General features: G+C 34.8%; 1 protein-coding gene across 2 annotated transcripts in view; it reads left to right on the forward strand.

Annotated features, from left to right (window-relative positions):
• BRIP1 (BRCA1 interacting helicase 1) overlaps positions 1-24,579 on the forward strand; it is a 120,882-nt gene that overhangs the window by 39,689 nt on the left and 56,614 nt on the right. The window contains exons 15-20 of one of the 2 annotated variants that reach the window (XM_050908940.1): positions 2,170-2,329; positions 3,094-3,215; positions 17,380-17,492; positions 19,827-19,909; positions 21,599-21,898; positions 22,674-23,513. In XM_050908940.1, the coding sequence (XP_050764897.1) occupies positions 2,170-2,329; positions 3,094-3,215; positions 17,380-17,492; positions 19,827-19,909; positions 21,599-21,898; positions 22,674-23,513 (1,618 nt within the window). Of the gene's footprint in view, positions 1-2,169; positions 2,330-3,093; positions 3,216-17,379; positions 17,493-19,826; positions 19,910-21,598; positions 21,926-22,673; positions 24,336-24,579 lie in introns of those variants that run through there. The other variant, XM_050908941.1, reaches the window with a different exon arrangement.

A 24,579-nucleotide genomic window follows, 5' to 3' on the forward strand; every position in this document is an offset into this window, starting at 1 on the left:
AATACCAGTTGATTTCAGTAGCTGAGACGAGGAGGAGAAAGTCGGGGCGAGTGACCCTTAGAAGTCAAAGCATGGCTAGTTTTATGTACCTAAATGTCAAATTCAGTTATACCCAAATATATCCTGTCTATATTGTCTTACTGGCCTCCTTTTGTCATGCATGGTAAATAGCAGGCAGTGCTAGAAGTGAGTTTTTAGCATAGATTGCTAAGTGAATGCCCAGGCAGACATTAATTTCACAGAAGGAAGAATGAAATCTGGAAAGCTAATAATATTACAGTCACTGGCAGCTCTAACAGATCCCAAATGGATGTACTTAGAGGCGTAATTTGTTTGATTCTTTTCTTTACCAGAATTATCTCCATATCATATCCAAGAACTGAAGGCATAGTGGCAGGCTGTGGATGGCAAGATGGACAGTCATTGCTCGGTCATAGTATTACGACCTTTTATATAAAAAGAGATTACAGACAGGATGCTGCCAGGAAATGACAGAGCTGGTAGAGAAGGGAACAAACAGTAGGACAGACACATTTAGAAGAGATGATTTATTCTACAGTAACATCTGTATGTGTAGGAAACTGTTCCTACTATTCATCGCTTAGTCTCTCTGTGCTTGCTTAAGAATAGTGTCACGTCAGTAGTAAGCAAGTGTAATTTCCTGAATAGAGGCTTGAACAAAGCTAGTGAAAATTCAAGAATAACGTAGTATTTGTCCCCTCTGAACCACGTGTACCTCAAAAGGAACCAATCCAAATACTTAATGTCAGAGAATAAGTTCAGATCTCTAGTGCTGAGAACATGAAATATGCAAGGGTTCTTGTAAACAGTTTTCTATAAATTTGCAAGTGTTCTCTTTGTAAACTCAAATGTGACAACAATTAGTGACCATTAGTTCCGCTTCACAATAACACTTAAACTGTATATTTGGATGTGGGACAGATTAATTTTGTAACAATCTAACCATTCAAGATCCTGAGATCTTGGCTGGAGTGCATCAGAAAGGCAAGTGGGTTGGATTTAAGGGATGCTGTGGCTTTTTGAGCAATGAACTGGGGCGAGTGCAGGTTCCAGATGGAGCAGTTTATATAGCCTGAAGCAAAATGCTGAGAAGGTCTTCAGTGAGTGGAGTTGAGGGAAATACAGACAAATTAAGAGCATAACCCTTATTACAGAATCTGTGAATTTAAAATCTCTGTACACGTGAAGCTCAGTAACTCTACTGCACAATAGTGACACACTAATGATCACTGAACAGTAAAAGGAGTGAAATAAAGTATTTACTTCTGTCCACTGAACCAGATCTACTCAGTTCGTTCTAAAATGTGTTGGTTACCTTGCTTTTGTCTTGAGGCCAATGCTGTGCACCATCAGACAAACATGTCAGGTGAAGGAGTGACTTTTTTGCTCCCTGTCTTGATAAAATTCAGTCTAGAAATTGATGAGAAAAGGGCACGCAATGACTGCTAACTGCAAAATGACCCCCGCCCATCTGACTTCAGTTTCTGTGGTAGTTTTTTGTAATGCAATACATATTTTCATTATGTTCGCACTAAATGTGGAACAAGCTTATTTGCTTGCAAGATTTGAACATGTACTGATTTGGAGTAAATCTGTGCACAGTTCAGAATCTGGTAGATATAACAAAGCTGACAGGCCCTTCAAGAAGCAGAGGAGGCTGTTGATAAATCCTACATCAATACTTCCTCCCCCAACTTATCTATGTAAATTTTAAAATACTGAAATATTGTGGAAATTTAAGATATAAGGCTTGTTTCAAATTAATTTAGAATTTGCTTCCAGTCTTACTTATGGATCTCTTATTTGGTAATCAGAAAAACACGTAATTTCCAGTTTTCTTTGAAAGACATTCTTCGTGCTTTGAGGAGAACCAGAAGATGCTCTTTAGTGACCGCTCTCATAGACTTAGAGAGTTTTGCTTTGATAACTCAATCTGCACTATTTCTAATTAGCAAAATTAGTGGCCATCATGTTTAGAAAGTGTTGCATAGCTGTGGAACTGTGTACAGTAGGGAAACTTGTATTCATAAATGCAAAAACTGAATAATATAATTTCACTAAAATAAGTGTCTTTGTGTGCTTTATTTGAACAGTTCAAGTGATTGACCTTTCATTACAGCTCTTCCAGATTTTTCTGTTTGTTTTCAGCTGTTGGACAAATTAAAAGATCGCTGGATGCACACTGGCTTATGGAGAAACCTGGAGCTGGCTAAGACAGTCATTGCAGAGCCTCAAGGAGGGGCAAAGAGTGACTTTGATGAACTGCTGAAAATATACTACGATGCAATAAAATGTAAAGGAGAAAAAGGTACGTTCTTCAAACATACAAAATAGTTGATACAGACTCTTCAAGTTTAAAAAAAAAAAAATGGGATTCTTAAAGTGCTTAAGAATTAGAGTAAGGTATGGATAAACAGTTAAATTAACCTCAACTTGATAAGTTATTGTGATAAATGAGGAAGATTAACTGCTATTTATATTGTTGCATGAGGATATAGGGAAGTACTGGGTGATGCATAATCCTAATAGTGATATTCAAAAGGCAGTGAGCTGTGTAAGGATGTGCGTTTGTGTGTCCAGCAGTGTGCAGAGTGGCTTCTCAAAGAATCAAACTTATAGTACATTGCATAACTGTGATTTACCATCTTATATTACAGCCACTATAGGATTTCTTCTCAAAATGCTTCAATATTAGTATAGAGAATAAAGAATGATAGTATGTCAAAAAATAAATAGCATGGTTTTTGGAGTGCAAAATTCAAGGTTTAAAATTTAAAATTTTTTTGTAGGTACATATGGTTTTTGCATAATTAAGTGTCACTATATTATATAGTGCAAAACTGTTTTGCTAGTTGATATTCAAAATCACAATATTATTGATCAAAGTGGAGTTAATCTCATACCTCTAACAAAGAAGTCTGTATTTTTATATCCACTCACCTTTTCCAGACTGATACATGGTGTATTATGCTATATTATGTTTAGCTCTTTAAAAGATGTTGGTGAAACTTTCTTCTGATACTCAGTTTACCACTGGGAATGATTTGTATGTTCCTTTCTGGCTTGTTCAAGATGGAGCACTCCTTATAGCTGTATGCAGAGGAAAAGTTAGTGAAGGCTTGGATTTCTGTGATGAGAATGCCCGTGCAGTTATAACCATAGGTATTCCGTTTCCAAATGTGAAAGACCTGCAGGTAGGATATCAGTTGAAAGAGTTGTACTTTATTTTTATGTCATGTTTAAAACACAAAATGTGCACAAAATATTTTTTCCAAATGTTTACCCTTGGACTCCTCTCAATCCCATTTGAATTCTTTGGGTTACCTTCTACACAGGTAAGAGGAGGAACAGCGTAGCATGTCTTGTGGACTCATTTATGTCATTCTAAATAAATGTATATCATGCTAGATATATTGTAAATTTTTGTCTGACATTGCTAGTGAAGGCTATTGGGTTCTTAAAATGCTCGTTAACTTCATACTCTGCCAAGCAACAGTACACGTTTCCATCTTCACTTGCCTGTTTTCATACACTGAAACTTATGTCATTTGTATAGAAATGAAGCTACTTCCTGATGTACTGTGGTGGGGCATTTGATTGTGAAGGCCTAGGATAAACACTAGGAAAATACTACTTTTAATAAGACATTCAGGTTGATCAAAAGATTATTTCAGAAAACAGGTGGAAAGATAAAGATAGTTGTAAAATAATAACATAATGAAGCCATGTATTTCACACACTAGATCATTATTTGTTGCAGTATATCACCTTTCTAATCCCTATTGTCGTCTTTAGTGTAACTATGTGTATGACACTTCCCACTTAGAGTGGAATTGTAAACCTTTTCCAAGCTAATGCTGCTTTATTAGCTTGCAATTTTGAGGTAAGAAATTATGACATAACATAACCTCTTCCTGGATACTGAGGACATTACTATTTTGATAATTCGAGCTTCATCTAACTTTAGGCAAAAACTTCTAAGTGCCTTCTAAAAATAGTGGCTTGAAGTGCCTCCAATTAAAGAAATTTGAGACTATTTGTATTTTTCAGCAGGTGGCCAAAGTAGCATCCTGTTGCTTGCACTGCTGTGTAATTACCCTGTCCTGGTTTTGGCTGGGATAGAGTTAATTTTCTTCTTAGTAGCTGGTACAGTGTGTTTTGGATTTAGTGTGAGAATGATGTTGATAACACACTGATGTTTTAGTTGTTGCTAAGTAGTGCTTATCTTAAGCCAAGGACTTTTCAGTTTCCCATGCTCTGCCAGCAAGCGGGTGTGCAAGGAGCTGGGAGGGAGCACGGCCAGGGCAGCTGACCCCAACTAGCCAAAGGGGTATTCCATACCATAGAATGTCATGCTCAGTATATAAACGGCGGGGGGGAGTTGGCCGGGAGGGGTGGATCGCTGCTCAGGCATCGGTCAGCGGGTGGTGAGCAATCACATTGTGCTTCACTGGTTTTGGGGTGGTTTTTTTCCTTTTTTTTCTTCTTTTTTTTTTTGTTATATTCCTTTTCATTACAATTATTATTATATTTCATTATTATTATTGTTAGTATTATATTTTACTTTAGTTATTAAACCGTTCTTATCTCAACCTGTGAGTTTTACCTTTTTTCACTGATTCTCTTCCCCATCCCACTGGGAGCGGAGGGGAGTGAGGGAGTGGCTGCATGGTGCTTAGCTGCTGGCTGGGTGGGTTAAACCACGACATACCCACGTTAACACTTACTTCCTTTTGATTTCAACAGATCTTGTCTTATGGATAGATGATGTTCCATTAGAATAGGCACTTCATAGTTGAAGCCAGACATTCATAAAGGAAAAGAAAGCCAATGAATATGGAAAAGTGTTTTTCCAGACTTTCTTTCTACTTACTGAAAAAGAACATTTATTATTGACTAGTTTGTAAGACCACTTATTTTTTTAGTGGTCTGTGCATGCCACTTAGGTAGTCACCCAGTTGCTGGCACACTCCTTCCAGTGATAACAGTCACTGTCACTGCTTTGTCTTATGTGTACCTTTTAGAGCTTTTTGGGACTACTTTGTGAAGCTGAGAAACAAAGTGAAGTATCACAGAATAAATAAATACCAGGAACAGCTGGATTCTGGTTATTAGTAATGCCAAATCAAACAAGAAAATCATAGGTTCACACTTGAAAGCCCGAACAGACTCAGCTTTGGTTTTGGAGATGTGTTCTGAGCTTAAGTGAACAACCAAAGACTTCTTTGTTGTCTACAGTGTGTGCCTAATTACAGCCTTGCTGGGAAAAAACCACATCCTATAAGGACTACTAAGGTTATATTAGTGGTGGCTGCCTAGTGCAATGTTCTTTCAATGTTTGCATAACTTTCTTGAAGCATTTATTCAGCCACAACATTTTTTTGTCATACGAAAATATAATACTTTAGTATAAAATATATACTTTAGTATAAAAACATTTACATTCAAAGAATACTTAGCACTCTTTCTAGAGTTAGAAATGCTTTGTTTTAAAAGCATATGCTGAAATGATATTTTGGAAATACTGTCTGTAGTATGGCTGGAACTCTTACAATTTACTCCAAATGATTTCCAGAAAGTCAGTATTTTTGTGTTCTAAATGATACAAAATTAAATTGAAAAGAATGTGTCAAGGGTGAATTATGTTCACAGTGAATTACTTGTTCCTTAAGATTAAAATAGTGTATTTGATTTTGCCTTGAGTTCAACCAAATATGTAATATAATAGAATCACAGGCAGTACATCCCATTACTGATAACTAAATTCCAAAAAATCAGTGTTGTGTTGAACTTTTTTTTTCAATTAGACTGAAGAAAACCTCTAAATTTTTAAGTAGGGATAGAAACACTAGCTGCTAAATTGCAAGCAGCTAAAGGTTTGAGTGTATATATTTAGATACGGTAATGCACAAAGCACTGCAGCGATCAATTCTAGGTGAGAGAAGGGCATGCGCCAGTCTCTTAGCATCAGATTTGAGGAGCTGTCTGGTGCGTGGCAGTGCTCCTAGAGGAAATTGTTTTTATTGTAAATGTGTCTTTTGCTTGAGAACTTGGATCCAAAGTGATATCCGGCTAGGAGTACTTCCCTTTAAATTGAACGATGTTTTGTTTTGTCCAAGGCTTTAGTTTTATCAGATACCTCAAAGTTCTGGATTAACGCACATTTCTTTTACCAGTTGAGCTCAATTGCGTGAAGGATAGAGTGAAGAATAGTCACTCTGTTCACTGAAGAAGATTAATTAGTAGCTTTGTAGAAACGTAAGCATAGATACAAAAGAAATTTGGAAGATTAAGCATCTTTTTCAGCGGTATGTCAGCTCAGGAAAGGAATTGGAATTATATTTTTAAGGAAAACTGGCTGTTGATAGTGAAGATTGGCATGTAAAATGAAAAATAAAAAGAGGGGAGGGGAGGGAGAATGGGACATGACACCAGCTTTCACCTGAAACTGTTATTTTTTTATATTTCTGGGAAAGCTGATCCACTAGTATTGCTTCTCAGAATGGAATTAAACAAATGTATTATAAAAGGGTACAGAAAAGTAAACGCTACATTTTTTAAAATTTGTTAACTTTATGTAAAACCAATGTGATATCCTATTTTTAATAGTCTGTGTGTATTAACAAATGCAAATTGTTGTTTATTACTTCAGTCCCCCTAGACCAACAGACCTTACCTGAATATTAGAAAGGAAAACAAAGGTTTATTCCTGTACGCTTTATTATAGTTCTTCTAAATGCTTTGGAGTTATCTTCAGTGAGTAAAACTTCATAGAACTGAATTAATATTAATTTGTCAATAAGGAAAAAAAAAAGGTACATGGAACTTGTAGGGATTGGAAGGGATGCCATAAACCATGCTCTCATGTAGCAGATAGTTATTAGTATTACCTGAAATGAAAAGAGATTCTTTATTAATTATAGACAATTGGTTGTCTATAGTTAAGCCTTAACCTGTTGTCCTAACCAGTTGGAGTTCGGCTGGCTGTATTACTGTTTCATTAGCAGTTAGAATCCAAAAGTCACAAGCCCAATTGCCAGGGAGTTAAATGATACTTGTGCCATCCTGCTTATGATGCAATTTCATCTTCTAAGCATACTTTTATGATCAGATCTAAATCCTTTGGAACTGAGGTGGGAATAGAGTTGGGTTTTAAAGTGAAAGCTGATGTTCAAATACTCCTTGCATTAAACAGTAGAAACAATTTATGATACAACTATCAGGAAGAATATGATTACAGTATTTTATTCAAATACCTTTTCCTATTCAGGATTGTCTTCAAAGCATATCAGTAGTGCTCATCATACTAAGAAGATATTCATTCTCCCTTCCAAGTACAACCAAGTGACTTTCTTTTAGGGTAGCTGATTTTATTTTAAATGTTCCTCCTTATTAACAGTTTTTTCTATTGGAATTCTTTTTTTTCTTCTGGGGATAGAAGAATCCAGATTTTTAAACATTAGAGGACACTGTAGAGTTTATCTTTTTTGGTAGGCTTTTAGGATATGTTAGGTTCCCAGACGAAACAGTTAAAGTTTATAGGATAGTTAAGACATTTGCTTTTATGATATAGTCAGTTAGTGTTTCTTTAGATTTTGTAGGCTAACCAGAAAACAGATTAAAACCTGGAAATTTTAAAACTTCCAGCTTTGAAGTTTTGGGAGGAGCTTGAGTTTTGAGCAGACAGAAGAAAATTCAAAACACAGTGACACAAGTCAAGTTAGACCTATATAGACATAAAATTGTGAACACAGGTACATCTGTTTCTTTTACGTAGCAGTAGGTGCTTAGCAGATATACCGAACAAAGAAACTGATAAGATGATTAATAATGACATCCCTTTAAAAATAGGAAATGCAAGTGATTAACAATTCCCTTGGGATGTCCATGAATGATATACTTCTGGGATTGGTTTAAATCACTAGAAAGTGCTCTGCTTCTGCATGAAAACACACTTGCATGTCTGCTTTTGGGGTTAGTAAAAGTCCTTTTAAGACTCAATACCATAACCTCTTACTCCTGCACATAGGTTTTACTTGTGTGAGTAATCCCTTTAATACTTCTAGGACTGTGCACAATCATAAGGGTTTGTAGAATCATACCTTTGGAGACCAGTATTTTATGTTGGCAGTTCGGTGTTGGCTCATCTCCACTAATATTACTTGTCTGTGGTCAACCTGCTTTCTAAATATATTTTATGATTTGTAACTTGATGCTAATACCAGTGATCTGTAATATTAAAGAACATAAATAATGTGACAGAAAAAGATGTGTAATCCCATATACATGTTATCTGATGCTAACATAGTATTCATTAACTTCTGTTATATATTTTGAATTGTAGCATTTTGGATCCAGACATCAGTCTTTACTTGGGCAAGAAACTCATTGTCAAGTCTGATGTATAATATCCAATTTTATTTTCTCCATATGTTTGTGCGAAATATATGCCACAACTTCTGATATTAAATGGCAAGTATTTGGTGTCCCTAAGTAACTGTATGCTTTTATAAGTTACATTATTTTCTGTAGAACCTTTAAAGAGTATCATTTAGTTTCACTTAAAAATTTTAGACACGTAGTATCTTACGTTCACTCATTTTCACAAAGAGAAGAGTCTAAAACACTTTGTCAGTGTTAGGGAGAAAGAAATGATTAAGGCTCAGAAGTGTACTTGATAATAAACAATACTGATTTAAGAAAGAGAGGCCAAAACCCTAATTCTGTGTTATTGAAAACGGTTTCATATTGCTGAAGAATCAGGTTGCTAAAGCAAAATATATAAAAGAAAAGTTAAAGTATTGCTTAAAGCTATGGTACTCTCAATGGTAGGGTTTGGCTCTAGTAAAGCAGGAAAATTTATTTCAGAGCCAAAAATGACTACTTTGGCTGTGACCAGGATTTCCTCTGCCCACCTCTGGGACCTGAAACTAGAGGTAGGAAAATCTGATTTTGGAGCCAAGTGTGACTTGTTTAGTTCAAGTCATAATTTACTGTTCTTACCTTGGGGACCTGAAAATAAAGAAACTCTCTATGAAATGTTGATAATGGGCGACTCTGAAGTGCAAGCATTAAGCTAACTTTCCCAGAGAGCATTTCTCCACTTCCACCTTTCCAGATGCTTTTGATCGTAGTACAGTAGAGTGTACTTAATCATGTAACAGCTAAGAGAACTTTACCAAAGTATAGAGGAAAATGCAGTCAAACTCTTTTACATCAGTAGATGTGCAAGGAAAATAAACTTGATAAGGCTAGGATTTCTGTGCAATGATATTACTGGAGAACTGTAGCTGAGTTTGCCATTAATGAGAAGTATTTCCCATAGCTGCTGTAGGGTGAATATGAACTACGATGGCAAATACTTTCTTTATTGTTTCCAGTAACATAATTTGTGAAACACGATGGAACACATCATTTAAATTACAGTTTTCTGGGTTATATGTAACTTAATGATACAAAGAGTTTGCGGCTATCTGGCTGAAGTCTCTTTCTCCTTTCTTGAGGGCTCAACAAATTGAGATATTTGTATCATTTCAGAATAATGGCATTTTTCAAAATATTTAAGTTAATTCCTAGTCCTTGTAGCAACTTTTAAGCCTATATGCTTTTTCTCCATTGAAAGGAGAGAGAATCTTGTGCTAGATAAGTGGTTGCTGAAATAACTCATTTCTTGCATACTATATTCTAGGAAAAGAAAAATTTCTAAGAAAATGATTGTTATTTTAGATGCTTAACCTGAGTTGAAAAAAATACCATGCACTGTATGAATTTCATCATAGCCTTGCATCACTTAAATATTTTCATTTCTTATTCAAAATAAAGTATTGTTTTAAAATATGGGCAAACTGGTACAGAAAATCACATTTTACGGGAAGGTCATTGTTGTGTTTATCTTTAGCAGAATTTGAAAATTCCCTGTGAAGTTAAGCATTTTTTTAGAGATATAAGACTGACTGTTCTGTTATTGATGTGATTGTTTTAAGCAGCCTGAATGTTTCTGAGCAACTTTGCCACAACTTTCCAGTCAAATCTGACATTCTTTGTAAAAGCCTTGAGACGTAGTGTGTGCTATCATTTTCAGTATGATTTAAATGTTTTTAAAAAGTGATCTATTTTGTTGTTGTTGTTGCTTGTCTATGTTAATGGCTGTCTAAACCTGAGCCACTTTTACTTTCTTCTTCATTCCATTACCGTGAAAAAAAATTACAAATGTAAAGTGGGGAGCAGAAAAACTTTTATGGAACTTTCACAGGAAAGCCAGACATCATGGTATATTATTTATTGAATGTTCTCTGAGGGGGAAATACTGAATAGGGTAAAAGTGCAATGTGTGTATATGTTTGTATATATGTGCATAACAAACACACAGACACACTTGTCTGTCTTCCATGCCCCACTTCATATTCAATTTTATTTTGTATTTTAATTGTAAAGTAGCTTCTTGAAACAATCAAGTTAAGGATGTAAATAAGAAATATACTTACATCAATGAAATGGACAATGTTATGCAGCAAGCCTCTAGATGTTAAGTAACAATTATTGAGACAATATACTTCTAAATTTTGTAAAAGAGCGTGCTTTCAGATTATTCAGCCAGCATTGTTCTTGTCTTGCAGCAGTACACTGTAAATTATTGCAATCTACTGTGATACTGCTTACTAAGGGGTAATGCAGTGTGCAGAATCACATCATAACAAGATGTCTGGCTGGATATTACAGATCTCCATCACTTTTTTTTTCTTCTCCCCAAAGGAAAATGTCAGGAGGTATAACTACCTGTGTTACTATATGACGGTGTGGCAATGTCTTAGGTCAGTTTGAAGCAGTAAGATATCTCACAAGCCTTTTACTTCCCGCTTTTTGAGAAATTAGAATGGTTGTAAAAAGTGAAAGCCATCCACACTCTTCTTACATCCAATAGAAATTGTGTTAATTAAGAAAAAAAATATTGATGGCAGATGCTTAATTTGTGGGAGTAGCTGTAAAATCCTATGGAGTACAGCATTCCTGTCGCTAAGAAAGGTAACATTTAAGTTCAACTTAACATGTAAGACTAGTGGATGGCATTTCTCTTCTAATGGTGCAAGGCTAATGTCAATATGTTGGCACAGATCACAGAAATCATCCCTGAATGTATCTGGAAGTTAAGCCTTTGGATAAATAATACAGCAAATCAAAACTTTTCCTTTACATTTAATAGTTTACTTTTCTGATCCATAAAAAATTCCGAAGTGATTTTCTTGTGTTTATCTTGTCCTTAGCAAGTAGTGTTGACCTTTAAGTTTTTACTTTACTGTCAAAGTATGTTGAAAGCTTTAAAAGTGAAGCTATCACCTTGGGGATTTGTAAGGATGACTGACACTTACCGCTTCACCTTAGACGCAGTAGCAGTGAGCATATGCAGCAGCGTTGTACCTCAAGGGAAGCTGTTTGATTTTTTTCACTTCTGCTTCACTGGAAATGGATTGAATTTTCTCTTCAGAGGAGAGTTTTGGTTGCATTAGATTTTAATCAAGTCACTTGTTCGCAGTCCCTCAAAGCTTACAAGACTGAGATGAGTAGATGGGCCTGGGGTGAATGTGCTACAAGATTTGTCAAACTGTAAAACTTCCAGATCTCTGAGATGCCACATGGTGTAGTTGACAATACTAAAAGTGTTCAGCGGTTACAACATAACATAAGCTTCCCGTCTCTCTAACACTGGGATTAAGAGTGAGAATACTGGGGAAGCGTTTAGTCATAAAATACCTGGTAAATTCAAAATAAGAGAAATACGGCTTTGTGTAAAGTGGCAGTACTGTTTTTCTGCCCCAGAAGATAGTATTGGCCAGTTAGTAGACTCTAATAGACAGTAGTTTGCTGTTGGGTTGTTTGGCTTTACTTTTTGAAGTCATATTTAAGTTTTTGGGCTATGGGGAAACAAGCTAGCAGCGTTTCTCCATATATAGTTTCTTTATTGTCACCTTCGTGGTTTTTTCCCCGTTTCAGTAACTTTTCCTAGTTTTGATTATATCTTCATTCAGGCAGCAAACACTTAAATCCCATGGATGCCCAGTATCTTTTCAGGTGCGCTGTTTGTGCAACAGTCTGCAGGATATAGCTAGTCTGGGATCTAGATCTACAGAGATGTTATTTCCTTATTTTATTCAGTATTATCCGAGGAAGGCAAATTTTTAAGTGCGCATAGAAATTTTCAGGCAGAAAAGGTCACCTGAACTATTTTTAAGCTTACGTGGCTTTGATGCACAAACTATTGATTTGAGTTGATAGCCTCTGTGAGGGGCAGCTGCTGGAGGGCGGTGGGTGCAGAGTTCAGCCTCACAGCGATTCATCTGCTAAAGAGGCTCTTCTAGGATGGAGCTGTGTAACAGCATCTTGAAGATAATTGAGCAGTTTGAAGTATTGATCATGTCTCTAGCTGATAATATCTTATTCACAGTATATGGTATTGCTGTGCTCACAGTTTTGGGGTTTTGTTGCTGGGGTTTGTTTTTTTTAAAGAAACGCAGTATTTGTGTGTGAAAGCAGAAGACACTTATATTTAAGTGTCTGGTGACCATCTTTAGGTATATGAGATGGTTAGAATGGCTTTAAATTATTGTCATATACAGAATCTAGTTTGATAAATTAGAGGTAATAAGCATTTGCTTATTTCATACTGTTTTATATGAATTAGCACTGCACTTGGAATGCCTGGAGCATTTAAAGATAACGTCCTGCCATAATATCTTTTTCCTGTGGGCCAATAAATTGAGACATTGTGTTTAGATACAGCTTTTAGTAGGTCTACTGAGGAGTGAGGATGTTTGAAGCATATTCTATGACTCACCCAGGTCTTTACACGTGCATTATTTAGTCTTAAATCTCACAGACGTTGTTCCTGCTTTTGAAGTGAGGGGGGGAAGGTTAAATGCTGCGCTATTTAATGCTACTTCCATTTAAGGATTTTCAGATGTAAAAGAAAAGAAATGGGTTTTCATGTCTTTTACTTTCCCGTACTTACAAACTTTTATGATTACTTGGCATTCGTCAGGAGGAAAGTAGATGGCAAGTATGTTCTTGAAGAATTCTAATTATTGCTATTTCAGGTGGAAGAGAGACTCTAACTGGACACATGAGATTTTTAAGACGGTAGATTTGCTTAAAAACCATTTTTATGTCTTTTTTGGGGATGGAAGCAGGGAATGACCACCTGGTATATTTTGCTTGTTTGTTTTTAGGAGGTGGGGAATTAGTAGATGTTAAACATGAATGTGTCTTTTAAAGTTTTTTGGATGATATGAGCAATGGTCTTTATTTTCATTACTATTTTTCCTCTCATAAAACCAGAGAAATAAGTCAGTGGAATGCCAGAAAACATTTAAATCCATTTTCTGACTTTTATTTCCATGGAGGATAGATGGAGGAGAGTGCTCTGGAGTGAAGGGCATGAGTTTACACATGCGTGTGTACATGTACCTACCTACACATGTGTGCATGTATTGACACAGTTCCAAGCTTATTTACCTTTTTCCTTTCAGCAGTTGTCTCTTTCTTTAACCCAGGCTGTCACAACACTGCTAAGTGCTGATGCAAAGAGAAATGCAGGTTTAGATGAGTGCTCTGTTTAACTGCTCACAATAGTGCCATTGTATTCATGAATTTCTGTCTTGTCTTTAGACTTCTGGGTAATCTGGTTTGTAATCCCACAGGTTACAAACTGGAGGTCATTTTTAATCTACCAGAGAAAATAGGAGACAGTTGAAGATGTTTGTGAAGTGATGTCTTGTCAAAGAACAGGCCTGGCTTGTTAACTGCAGCTTAGGATTTTTTTATTTGTTTTTAGAAAGCAAAGTATAGCACTGCATTTAGTTAAATAAAGTAATGCATCTAAAAAAAAAAAAAAAATCTCGTAACTTTGCCAGGTGAAATAAAACCAAACACAGTTTATTTTGCTGATTTAAATTGCACAAAATAAAAAATTTTATACTGTGGCTTAGCCCATTCAACCTTCATATTGTGATACTGGCGCTGATAAATAGGTTTACAGTACTCTGATTATAAATGGTAACTGCCCCAAAGGCACATTCTCCAGTCCTGCTAGGCTTTGCTATTAGCTCTTTACGTCTAAGGTCCTGTTCTTTGGCTGAGACAAAATGATGCTGAGTGTCTGCTGGACTATCTGCTTGTTTTTTACTGAAGTAAAATTTTAAAAAAGCAATTAATTGTGTAACACAGTAGTTTTATTCTTTGTAGGTTAAGTGCTTTCTCCTTAAAACTTCTTAACAGGTAAATTAGCACGTAGGATGCTGTGCAGACCTTTAGCTGAAGATACATAAAATGTACTGAAACTGCAGTTCACATGTCTTTGTCTCAGTTGTAATTATGACTGCAAAACAAGGAGAAGCTTTATATTTACAGAATGGAAAGAACTCAGTTTAAAGGAGAAAATGGTGCTTTAATTTTATTGTCTAACCATTGATTTTTCTGTAGAAACAAATAGTTCATAATAGATTGATATTTGTATACCTTGCTGTTAAATATAGCCATGTTTTCCTTAATTTTGAATAAATCTAGTTCAGCCTGGCATGTTGCTAAAAAGGCATGCTGCAGGCTTCTGTATCTGAATTTGCAGGTTATTTTGGGGTTCAAAAACAAGCTCTAGTTTTTGAGCTAGTCTTCTGAGCTTCGTGCCATAAGCTAACTGATATAATCCATGGTCATCACAGTATAAATCCACTTTATGTACTTATATATCACTTGAATCCTGAATAAGTCTGAGTTTCTTCATGTGAAGCAATGTTACCACAGGTAACTTTTCTTGTGGTTTATCAAACACTTAAAATCTAATATAATGTATGTTGTTTAATGTTGTTGTTGTCGTCGTCGAAGAAAAACTTGTATTACTAATTTTGATTGAAAAATACCATAGTGAAAGATGTCGAACTAATTAAGCATTAAAAGAACGAGCGGTTAGCAGGTATAATGTTGTTAGACTTCAGTTAATGTGAATGTGACCATGACCTCCCAGACAGATCAAAGACTAATCTGTCTGACAGCTACAAGATGGCAGAGCTTGCCACGGGCCTTCTGCTGCTGCTTGCTGAAGCTATTTGTCTGTAAAGCATGCCTGATAGCTAAGAGTATATTTTTAAGGATGAACAGGTAAAAGTAAAAGGCTGTCTTCTGACATTTTAACTAATCCCTTCTAGCCTGTGGTTTACTGCACATTTAGGATATTTGCTAGCAGGAGGGACTGGCTTTTTCACATATGTAACATGTCATTTTGAATTGGGCGTTGATTTGATGCTTGATAATGTAAGAGTTATACAATGAAATAGATTCTGATCGCATTAAAATGACATGCCCTGGCCTTTTACCTTTAGTAGACTTATAATGAAAACTGAACTCTCAGCAATGTAAGTTGTCATCTCATGCAGAGACATGATCATTTAAGTGAGAAAACAGAATGTTTATTTTCTGTTAACTCTTTTTTTAATTAAGATAGAAAGGATAGGTTTTAAAGATACATTGCACATTTAGACCAAGAGAATATGGATTTTTATATAATTTGAGAAATGAAATGTCATTGTTGATGTGCAGTACAAGCAGTATACATTTGCATAATGCTAACACGTATTAGAAGAATGTAAGAGTAATGTATTTTATTCACGGGGTAATGCAATACAGTGCAGATGATCTGACTGGTTTGCGTTCTCCTGTTACTTCAGTGGTTTTATGCACATAATGAAAAATGTCATAATTTTTATCGGTGTAAGACACATGACACTTTATTCTAATACTGTTTTGAACAGTCTGCTAGCAAAGTAAGAAACTGTGGTGAAACTACATTTGTTATAATTGGCCAAAATCTTACTGATAAGAGAAATTCTTCAAAAGAGGAAACTGTTAGAAAACTTACCAGGACTAGAAGACAAATGCAAAGTATGTACAGGAGCATATTGTCATAGGTTATGTTTTAAAGACTTCAGTGAAATTTTCTGACACCATTCCTCATTTCAAATGGTGAGGAGTACCCTTTTGTTTCTCCAGGTAGTATTTCCATTTGTAGAAGTGCACAGATATGCTTAAGTTCCTTTGTAAGGAATGGTTTTAATGTTCATAAAATGTTCAGAAGAAATTGTCTTCTGCTTTGAAAATTACAAAGGAAACCTCACATGCCAGTCAATAAATTCTGAGTGACTGGAACAAATATTAAATCTGTGAAATCAAACTGAATTTACTTTCCAGCTGTAAAGATTGAATTTGTAAATTTGACAGGCAATTTAAAGGGCATAAGTACATAAAATAAAATTTCTTATCCAAATGCAACTTGAAAGTTACCTGTCAGAAGAGGTTAGAAGTCGCTGTTTTCTCTCCTGAAGCGTGTCCTTTCACTTGTCAGTTTAGAAAGGTTAATACTTTACAAAAGAGCAATGCAAAGACCCTTTTTGGTGTAGTTTTATGTTTGGTTTGTGGTTTGTTTTGTTTGTTTTTTTTTTTTTAAATTGTCCCCCCGCTCCCCAGTAACAATAAATCCTTTTGATGTATTTTGGAACTGTGTATAATGTCAAAATACAAACTCTTGTTCAAATTCAGATCATGCATTGTATATGTAGTTATCCATATGATTAGAAAGGGGAGGCAGGGGATTTCTTTTGCAGTTGATATCAGATCTGCTCTTGAAGTAGCTGGGAGAGAGCATTTTTTAAAAAGGAGGAGCATGCTCTTTTCTGCCTTATGCTAGCCCATGGGCCTGCAAACCTTAGCTGGCACCTTTGCCTCACATTTAGCCAGTGAAACATTTGTTTCCAAACCACAGAAGGTGGTGCCAAGCTGGGAATTAGTTGGTGTGGCTGACTTCTGGTATTTTGGCGAGGCCACTCTATCTCTAAAGTACTTTCTTAGCTTCTGTAGAAGAAGGGGTTATATTTGCTTAACCCTCACTTGAGAAAAGTATGGTCTGGTCCCAGCAATAGACTAGGAGTCAGCGTTTGTGATAAAGGAAAGGATAAAGTTCTCCATTGTATCATTTACTTCCAGATGAGCAAATAAAACTGTGGTCTAGTTAGTCCATTTACTTGTATCTGGGGTTTTTGCCTGTGTGAACAGCTTATCCTTCTTTTGCTAGCACAGAGATTTGGATAAGTGTTTGGTTGTTGTGTTAACTACATATGAATTATTGACTAGATCACATGTTAAGAATAACTTTAGAAGGGTAAAAGCCATAATTGTTTAGTACGCAAAATACAAAGTTGAAACACTGAAGCACACTTTACATATTCACTTATTTAATCAATGTTTGCTTGTTTTCCCCTTTTAGAATATTTCCTTTTCCACATCATTATTAAAAACAATTTTTTATGATTTCTTTCTTAGGTTGAATTAAAGAGGAAGTACAATGACCAGCACAAAAATACAAGAGGCCTTTTACCAGGGAGTCAGTGGTATGAAATTCAAGCTTATAGGGCTCTGAACCAAGCCCTGGGAAGGTGAGATAAACTGAACATAATTAAAAATATATGTATTTGTAGAACTTTTTTTGCAACATCTGTAAGGATTAATTCCTCACTGTTAACCCAAAGGGGATAGATCAGGCCAAAAACCTCATATTGCAGAAATCAGGTCTTCAGCTGTTCTGTACTGGCAACGGTCTGGTTTTCAGTCTGTTGTGCATTTGAGCGTTGTTACAATTCAGAGTTTTTGTTTTACATTCAGAATCCACTTTAGTTTGGTTGCAGGTTTTATTGCATGTAGTCCAGATATACAGAAAGGAAAGTATTTGCTGAGACACACAGCTTATAAACCAAATGAAAATTCTTAGGTCTTTTCAAAGGTACTAATGGTTCGCACTCTTGGTGGGCTCGGAACGGTTGTTTGATGTTTAGCCTACGAGTATTTTTGAAAGGGAGGAACTAGCGGAGGTTTTTCTCAGACCTTTGCAAAAGGTCAATTCAATTATCATGCTCACTGATCTCTTTCCAGGTTTAGAAGTGGTATAGCTTACTTTCTCAAATGAAAAAATTCCCCCCAAATTTTATTAACAGGATAGAATTAATTCATCCTTCTCCAACAAAATTTATCATATACATAGATAGATATAGCTATCTGTCATCCATATCTATCATAGATACCATAGACAGAGATCTGTCATGGATATCTAGAGGTATAGACACAGATTTATAGATAAGAAGAGAAACATGAGCTGGAAGACTCTTGTTATTTGAATTAGACCTAAGACAAATGTGATGACGTTAAATGAAGGTTTAGAAAGAAGATTGAGAGAAAATAGTCTACGTTAGTAAAATCTCATTGTAAATTCTTTTTGTTACAGGTCTGATTTCTTAGATTCCTCTTTGCAGAGTAAGAGCATTAGTTAAAATTTTTTAAGAAAAATCTAAGAAAGCTGTAGAATGCTAATAGTAAGAAATTAATTTGAAGTTTTGTCACTGAAATAAGTTTTAACTTAAATCTAGTTTTAGTGAAAATTGCTTATTGTATAATTTATCATTTGAATGAAATTATGCTAGTCTAAACTTAAATGGAGAAAATAGACTTCTGTTCTGACATAAATGTATAAATTGTGTATAATACCATTAGACTAAGTTCTTACTAAACTAAGATTTGGCAAAGGATGACAGCATTTGATGACTATTTTTATAAAACCAGAACAGTCTACTGAGTTGATACTAAGTTATATAGTAGATAGGCAAGCTTCTTAATGCAAAGATGCCTGCAGGGGTAGAAGTGAGCAGAACTGTAATAGTCTTCAATCTGGCACTTTTCTCTTAATTTAGTGCTGTTACATTATATGAAGTAACACAAGTCCATGATATGAAATAGCAGCCTTTGGGAATAGAACAGATGGTGTGTATGGCCAGGTGACAATCATGCTATGAATTCCTTGCAGTGCTACTTTTTCTAAAAGTGTAGGATATGTCTCCAGTGGGCATAATTCATTTAAACTATGAATTAAAAGAACATTTATTAAAGCAATGAAAAAATGAGAAGTTGAAAGAAATCTGTTTCTTAAAGATGTTTTGGTAGCTTTTCTTATCGTGGAGAGACTTCAAATATAAATAAATAATATTTCTTTGGAGAGCCAGCCTTGTCGTTCCCATTTTAAGCCCCAGCTCTGATACACTTGTGGTTTTGTGTACATTTGTAAGTATCTTCTTCAAAAGTTGTCCTCTTCTTATACAATGGGGATAATAATCCTAAACTAATTCTTTTATGTTATCACTGTTCTTTAAGAATTTTTTTTCCGGCAGGCGGTATAGAAATCCAAATAATGTTAAAAATAATATCAACGCATGTAAAGTGGCTATTGGATTATTTCTGTAGGCCTCTAACAACTGAATTATGAACTCAACGGTATCGCTCACAGCTTTGATCTGTAGCATTATTCATTTCGTTACTAAAGAGAGTTAGGAATAACATGGTTTAGAAACAAAGAAGTGCATAGTTATTTAAAAAACTGCTTGCAATTGCATCAGTCCATTTTCTTTTCTTCTACACTTCTCCATGTTCTCCTTTCAGTATTTACACTACCGAGTTAAGAGTGGAAAACAACTGATGTGTGGTTTGATTAGCTGCTGAATATTTGTGTGGTTTTTTGTTTTCGTATACTAAATTCAAGAACTGAAAGAAAATTAAGCTTCCATGACATTCATAACAATTTTTGGTGCGAGACAGCAGGAGAGCACTTCCTGTATATTTTTGCGTGTTCTAGCTGACTCACTGCGATCCCTGTTGACTGATCCCCACAGTCTTTTACTATATGCACTCTAATTATATATACGCTCTTTTTTGTTGCTCACTTATAGGTGTATAAGACATAGGAATGACTGGGGTGCTCTTATTTTAGTTGATGACCGCTTCCGGAATAACCCTAATAAGTACATAACTGGTAAGCTGTAAAAATCTTTCTGGGAAAGTTCCTAATATTAACAAATAGTGAAAAATCAAGATTACAGAAATATGGTTATACAAATACAGGTGAGTAGAAAAAGTCATAATGAAATATATCCGTTGAACTCAAATTGTGCAGCTGAAACTGAAAACTCTAAAACTGTACCCTGGTGTATTGCTAGTTCATTAAATACACTGAAACACGTTGATACCCATGTTCAGTCAATTTAATTTATTTCCCCTTTTGGATATTCAGATAATGATATAGAAATTTCAGTGTGCAGAATTTGAGAATTCTTTCTTACAATGGACCTATAAAAACTTAAGGACTCTTAATCTTTCCATATTAAATATATGTAATGTAGGTATACATATGTGTATGTATATGTATGTATGCATTAAAAAATAGGTACTAGATTTTTATTTGGACTTTGGATAAGTCTCTAGTGGATGTATACTTTCTGCCTATAGGGAGCTTTAATGAGTAGGGTTACCAGTGTGAATTTACCATTCTGGCTTTTTAGGTAAGAACAGGTAGAGGTTGTGCCATTTGGAACCACCAAATGCTCAATACGCAAAAAGTATTTTCTGTTTGTAGTTTTATACTGGCTAGAAATAAATGTAGAGAAAATAAAACAGGTCATGCACACTAACTAAATAAATACATAAAATTTAAAAAAAAAAATTAAAAAAGAAATTGCTTAGGAATGCATTATGTATCTTTGTTCCTGCCTAGTTAGAAGAGATGGGCAAAAAGATGATGTAAACAGATAATGTTGCAGTCTAGTCAGCAGGTGGAGCTCAGCTGCTGTAGTACAAATCAAACCGCTTTTCTGACATGTCTGTCTGTCTACTAAAAATACATTTAAATTATCTAAGTAAACAGAAGTAATTAATATAGAAATACAAATAATCTATATGTTCAAGACTTGATAATATTAGTACTTTTTCTAAAAAGTAAAACTTCACAGAAGAATCAAGTTCTCTTTTTTTAATTGATATTAAAAGAATATTTAAATGAGTTTAAAAACACTTTTTAAAAAATCAAGTTAGTTTTTACTTCACTTTTGTGTGTTCCAACATCATCTAACCAGCTATTATGCTCAAGAACATCTGGTACTTGAGAATTTTAAAAATTATTGCTGTATAAGAGCATATTGTATTATATTTTAGCTATTGGGCAGTTGTGATTCTTTCTGAATATCTGAGATACTGTTACTTACTCTGAAATAAAGTTGTAAAAGCTTCATTATGTTCTAATTTTTGTCAGACCCTATCAGTATGATAATAAATAGCTGTACTTTATGGAAGTTGCTTTTTAATAATTCGTGATAAAAAGCAAAATCAACACCCAGGAATAAAAGAAGTATAATGATGTTTTTGCAACACAGCAGTTTGAGCTTAAAAAAAGTATTAGTGAAAAAGGTAAAGGTCTTTTAATAAAAAAAGAATTATATTGTTAGTATTACTCATCAAAATACTACCATTGATTAAATCAAGTTCCCGGCCCTGGAAAGGAAGACATGCATTGTCTTACTTTCATGAGCAACTTCTTGAAAGCTTTATGAATCTGTCTATACATATGTAGAAGTATTTGCAATATTAGGGTACTATTTACTGCTATGGAATACCTGGTATAGATGATGTAGTTTTGTAGTAACACACTTTTTTCTTTTTTTTTCTTTAGGGTTATCTAAATGGATTCGTCAACAAATCCAGCACCATGAAAATTTTAGTAGTGCTCTTGAATCCTTGCATGCATTTGCTATAAGAAACCAGAAAAGCATTGATTGTTCATCAGAGTGCAGCAGTGAATTTCTCCATGTACTTTCAAATTCAAAAGACCTGTCACAAGCCTCTCAACGGGAGGCAACTATTTGTCTGTCACCAGATGTTCCTGCTAAAAGTGAGGAGCAAAATTTGATTTCAGAAATTAGTTTTACTACTACCAGCAGCTCAGTTAATCCTACAGCATCAAATCAGCCAAGTAACATCACGGCAACAATGAAACAAAGTATGTTCATTTCCTGTGGAAAAAACTTCATTAACAATTTTAAATGTGAAGTTGCATCTTTTTTGGAATAAACAAATTGTTTTTAAAATTACAGAAGTGCTATGGTGCAAAATGATAATTATTCACAAATGTGTATAAGCTGTGCTCAACAGACTGAAATTAATTGTCATTCCATCTGGTTGTCTTAAAACAATTGATAATGTTTGATAAGTTTATAGTACAATCAAAAATGTTTTCACTTTAAATTTCTTTTTCCACTGAGAACTATGAAGATAATTTAAAATATATTTGAAACACATAAAGATTGGCATTATTGCAAGATGAGTGCCTTGGTTCAAGCTACATCTGTTGTTTAGACATTGCTGTGAGACACATTTCATATAATCTCTTCCGGTACCAGCTTTACAAGTAAATATCTATCCATTCCTAAATTTTAGGAAAGCTTATGACTTCATTTCAGGCAAGAAAGATGTAAATAACATAAGAGCACAATAATAAAAAATTACAAATTTAAAATCCAGTCATACTTTAACTTTACATATGCCAGTTAATCTATTGATTTAATTAAGACAATTCACGTGCAAAGATAGTTGTAACATCTGGGCTTTTGTTTGTGTTGGATCTTAATGAGTATTATAAAATAACTGTAAACCCAATAAAACAGTGGTAATTTTGATGTGCTAAACGTGCTGTAAATCAGTGGGGGGAAGGCATATACAATTAATTAATGTTTTGTGATTTTTCACAGGTGGCCAGAAAGTTGATGTAGAGAGTCATTCTCACCATGTAACACAAAGAAGAAAACATATGGACTCCACACCCAAAATGGCAGTAACTAAAATAGAGAGAGAAAAAAAGAATGGTTGGACTAATGCTGATATTATGAAAGAACATTGCTGCTTTAAACCACTGACTTCAACACCTTTGCCTGTAGCCAAGAACAGTGTGTCCACAGCTAGTAGCAAACAAAAGAATGTGAATAGGGCTAGTGAACTTCTTGATAGTGTAAATCAATGCCAGTCATCATTAATTTCAGAACATAAACCAAGTGTACCAGAATCATGTTTGGAAACAACTAATTTTTCAGTTAAAAATACTGAAGCTCCAGTTGCTGAAGAGCATCCTGATAAGCTACAGCTTCAAGTTGAGCCCCGCAGTGAGTTTCCTTCAGCAGGACAGAAATCTGAACTTTCAGTGTTAAATGTATCTGCAGAAGCTGAAGAAGAGGATGAGAGTATCTACTTCACACCAGAACTCTATGATGATGTAGAATCAGAGGAAGAGAAAATCAGACCACTGCTTCCAACCCCTAATACAAATGAGAATCTGATTGAATGTGGAAACTCCACAGTTGCTGACGATCTTTTTGCAATCAACACCACAGAAATACTAAGCGTGACTAAAAAAATGATTGATGATGATGATGGCAGAAGCACAAATTTACATGGAATAATGCAAAATGAGGGGAGTAAGAATAATGCAGTTAATAATGTAGAGATGACTAGTGAAATAGAAGCAGAGCAGATAGCATCTCAACAGACGGACACCAAAAAACGGAAAATCAATCTTTCCAGATCACGAAATAAAGGTGTGTCATCCTTTCTGTTGAGCAATACTAGCACATAGTGACAGCTTCTGTAGGAAACATAGTGAGCAGCCTTTACAACATAGCCTCACTATAGAGCAGTGATGGCTTTCTAGTTCTCATTTAATATGTGCTGCTATCAGACTCGATTTTTCATTATACTTTTTTGTTTTTCACTGTGAAAATTGTACAACATGCAGTTTTCTATACTTATAATTAAGATTCTTCATCCTGTGTGACGAAAGGACATCATGTGTGGAAATTCTAAATAGAAGCCCAAGTAGCATTTGACTTGTAATTGTAGGCTGAGGAGGTTTGTCTATTACAGATTTAATTAATCTGCCATTAAATACAATCAAACAATTGCGTTTTTCTCAGAAAGCAGAACACCCATATAATCAAATTATGGTTTTCTGCATTTGTTAGGGCTTTTTTTTTAATTGAATCCGTAGAACAGCATCTTTGCAGATCAAGTAATATGATAGATTGAGCCTAGATACTGAAATAGGTGTGGTCTTCAGTACTTTGTTTCCCTCAAATTTCTTTTGTCAAAATGTCTATCAGAAGCTGTGTCGTAGTAGTACAGTAGTATTTGAACATTTTGATATTTGATGATGATGAGAGGTTTCTTCAGAGGTCTTTATTTGTTTTATATAAAAGTTGAGGTTTCTTTAAAATTTTCTTTTGTGAGAGGATTTAATTTCTTTCGGTCAGATTCTGTATGTATTCATATCAAAATGTGTACTCATTTGTACGCCCTACAAACACATTTTCTATGTAATATATAACAATGTAAATTTGTACATAAAGGTCTTTAAATCTTCCTCAGTCTACCTTTTTTGAAGTATTTTAAACATTTTTCATTTATTGCAATCAAAACAGCCAGGATTTTGCTGTAATAAAACATACTATGCCTGGTTTTTCAAGAAAAGATTGTGCATTTTCATGATATATTCATATGAAGATGCAGGATTTTTACAATCTTAAGATTGGCTCATAGATATTTATATATTTTGACTGAGAGCAGAGATGAAATTGTTAACTGGTCATTTTCCATAGAAGTTCATCT

Source organism: Gymnogyps californianus, chromosome 20, assembly GCF_018139145.2.
Source record: "Gymnogyps californianus isolate 813 chromosome 20, ASM1813914v2, whole genome shotgun sequence".
Lineage (NCBI taxonomy): Eukaryota > Metazoa > Chordata > Aves > Accipitriformes > Cathartidae > Gymnogyps > Gymnogyps californianus.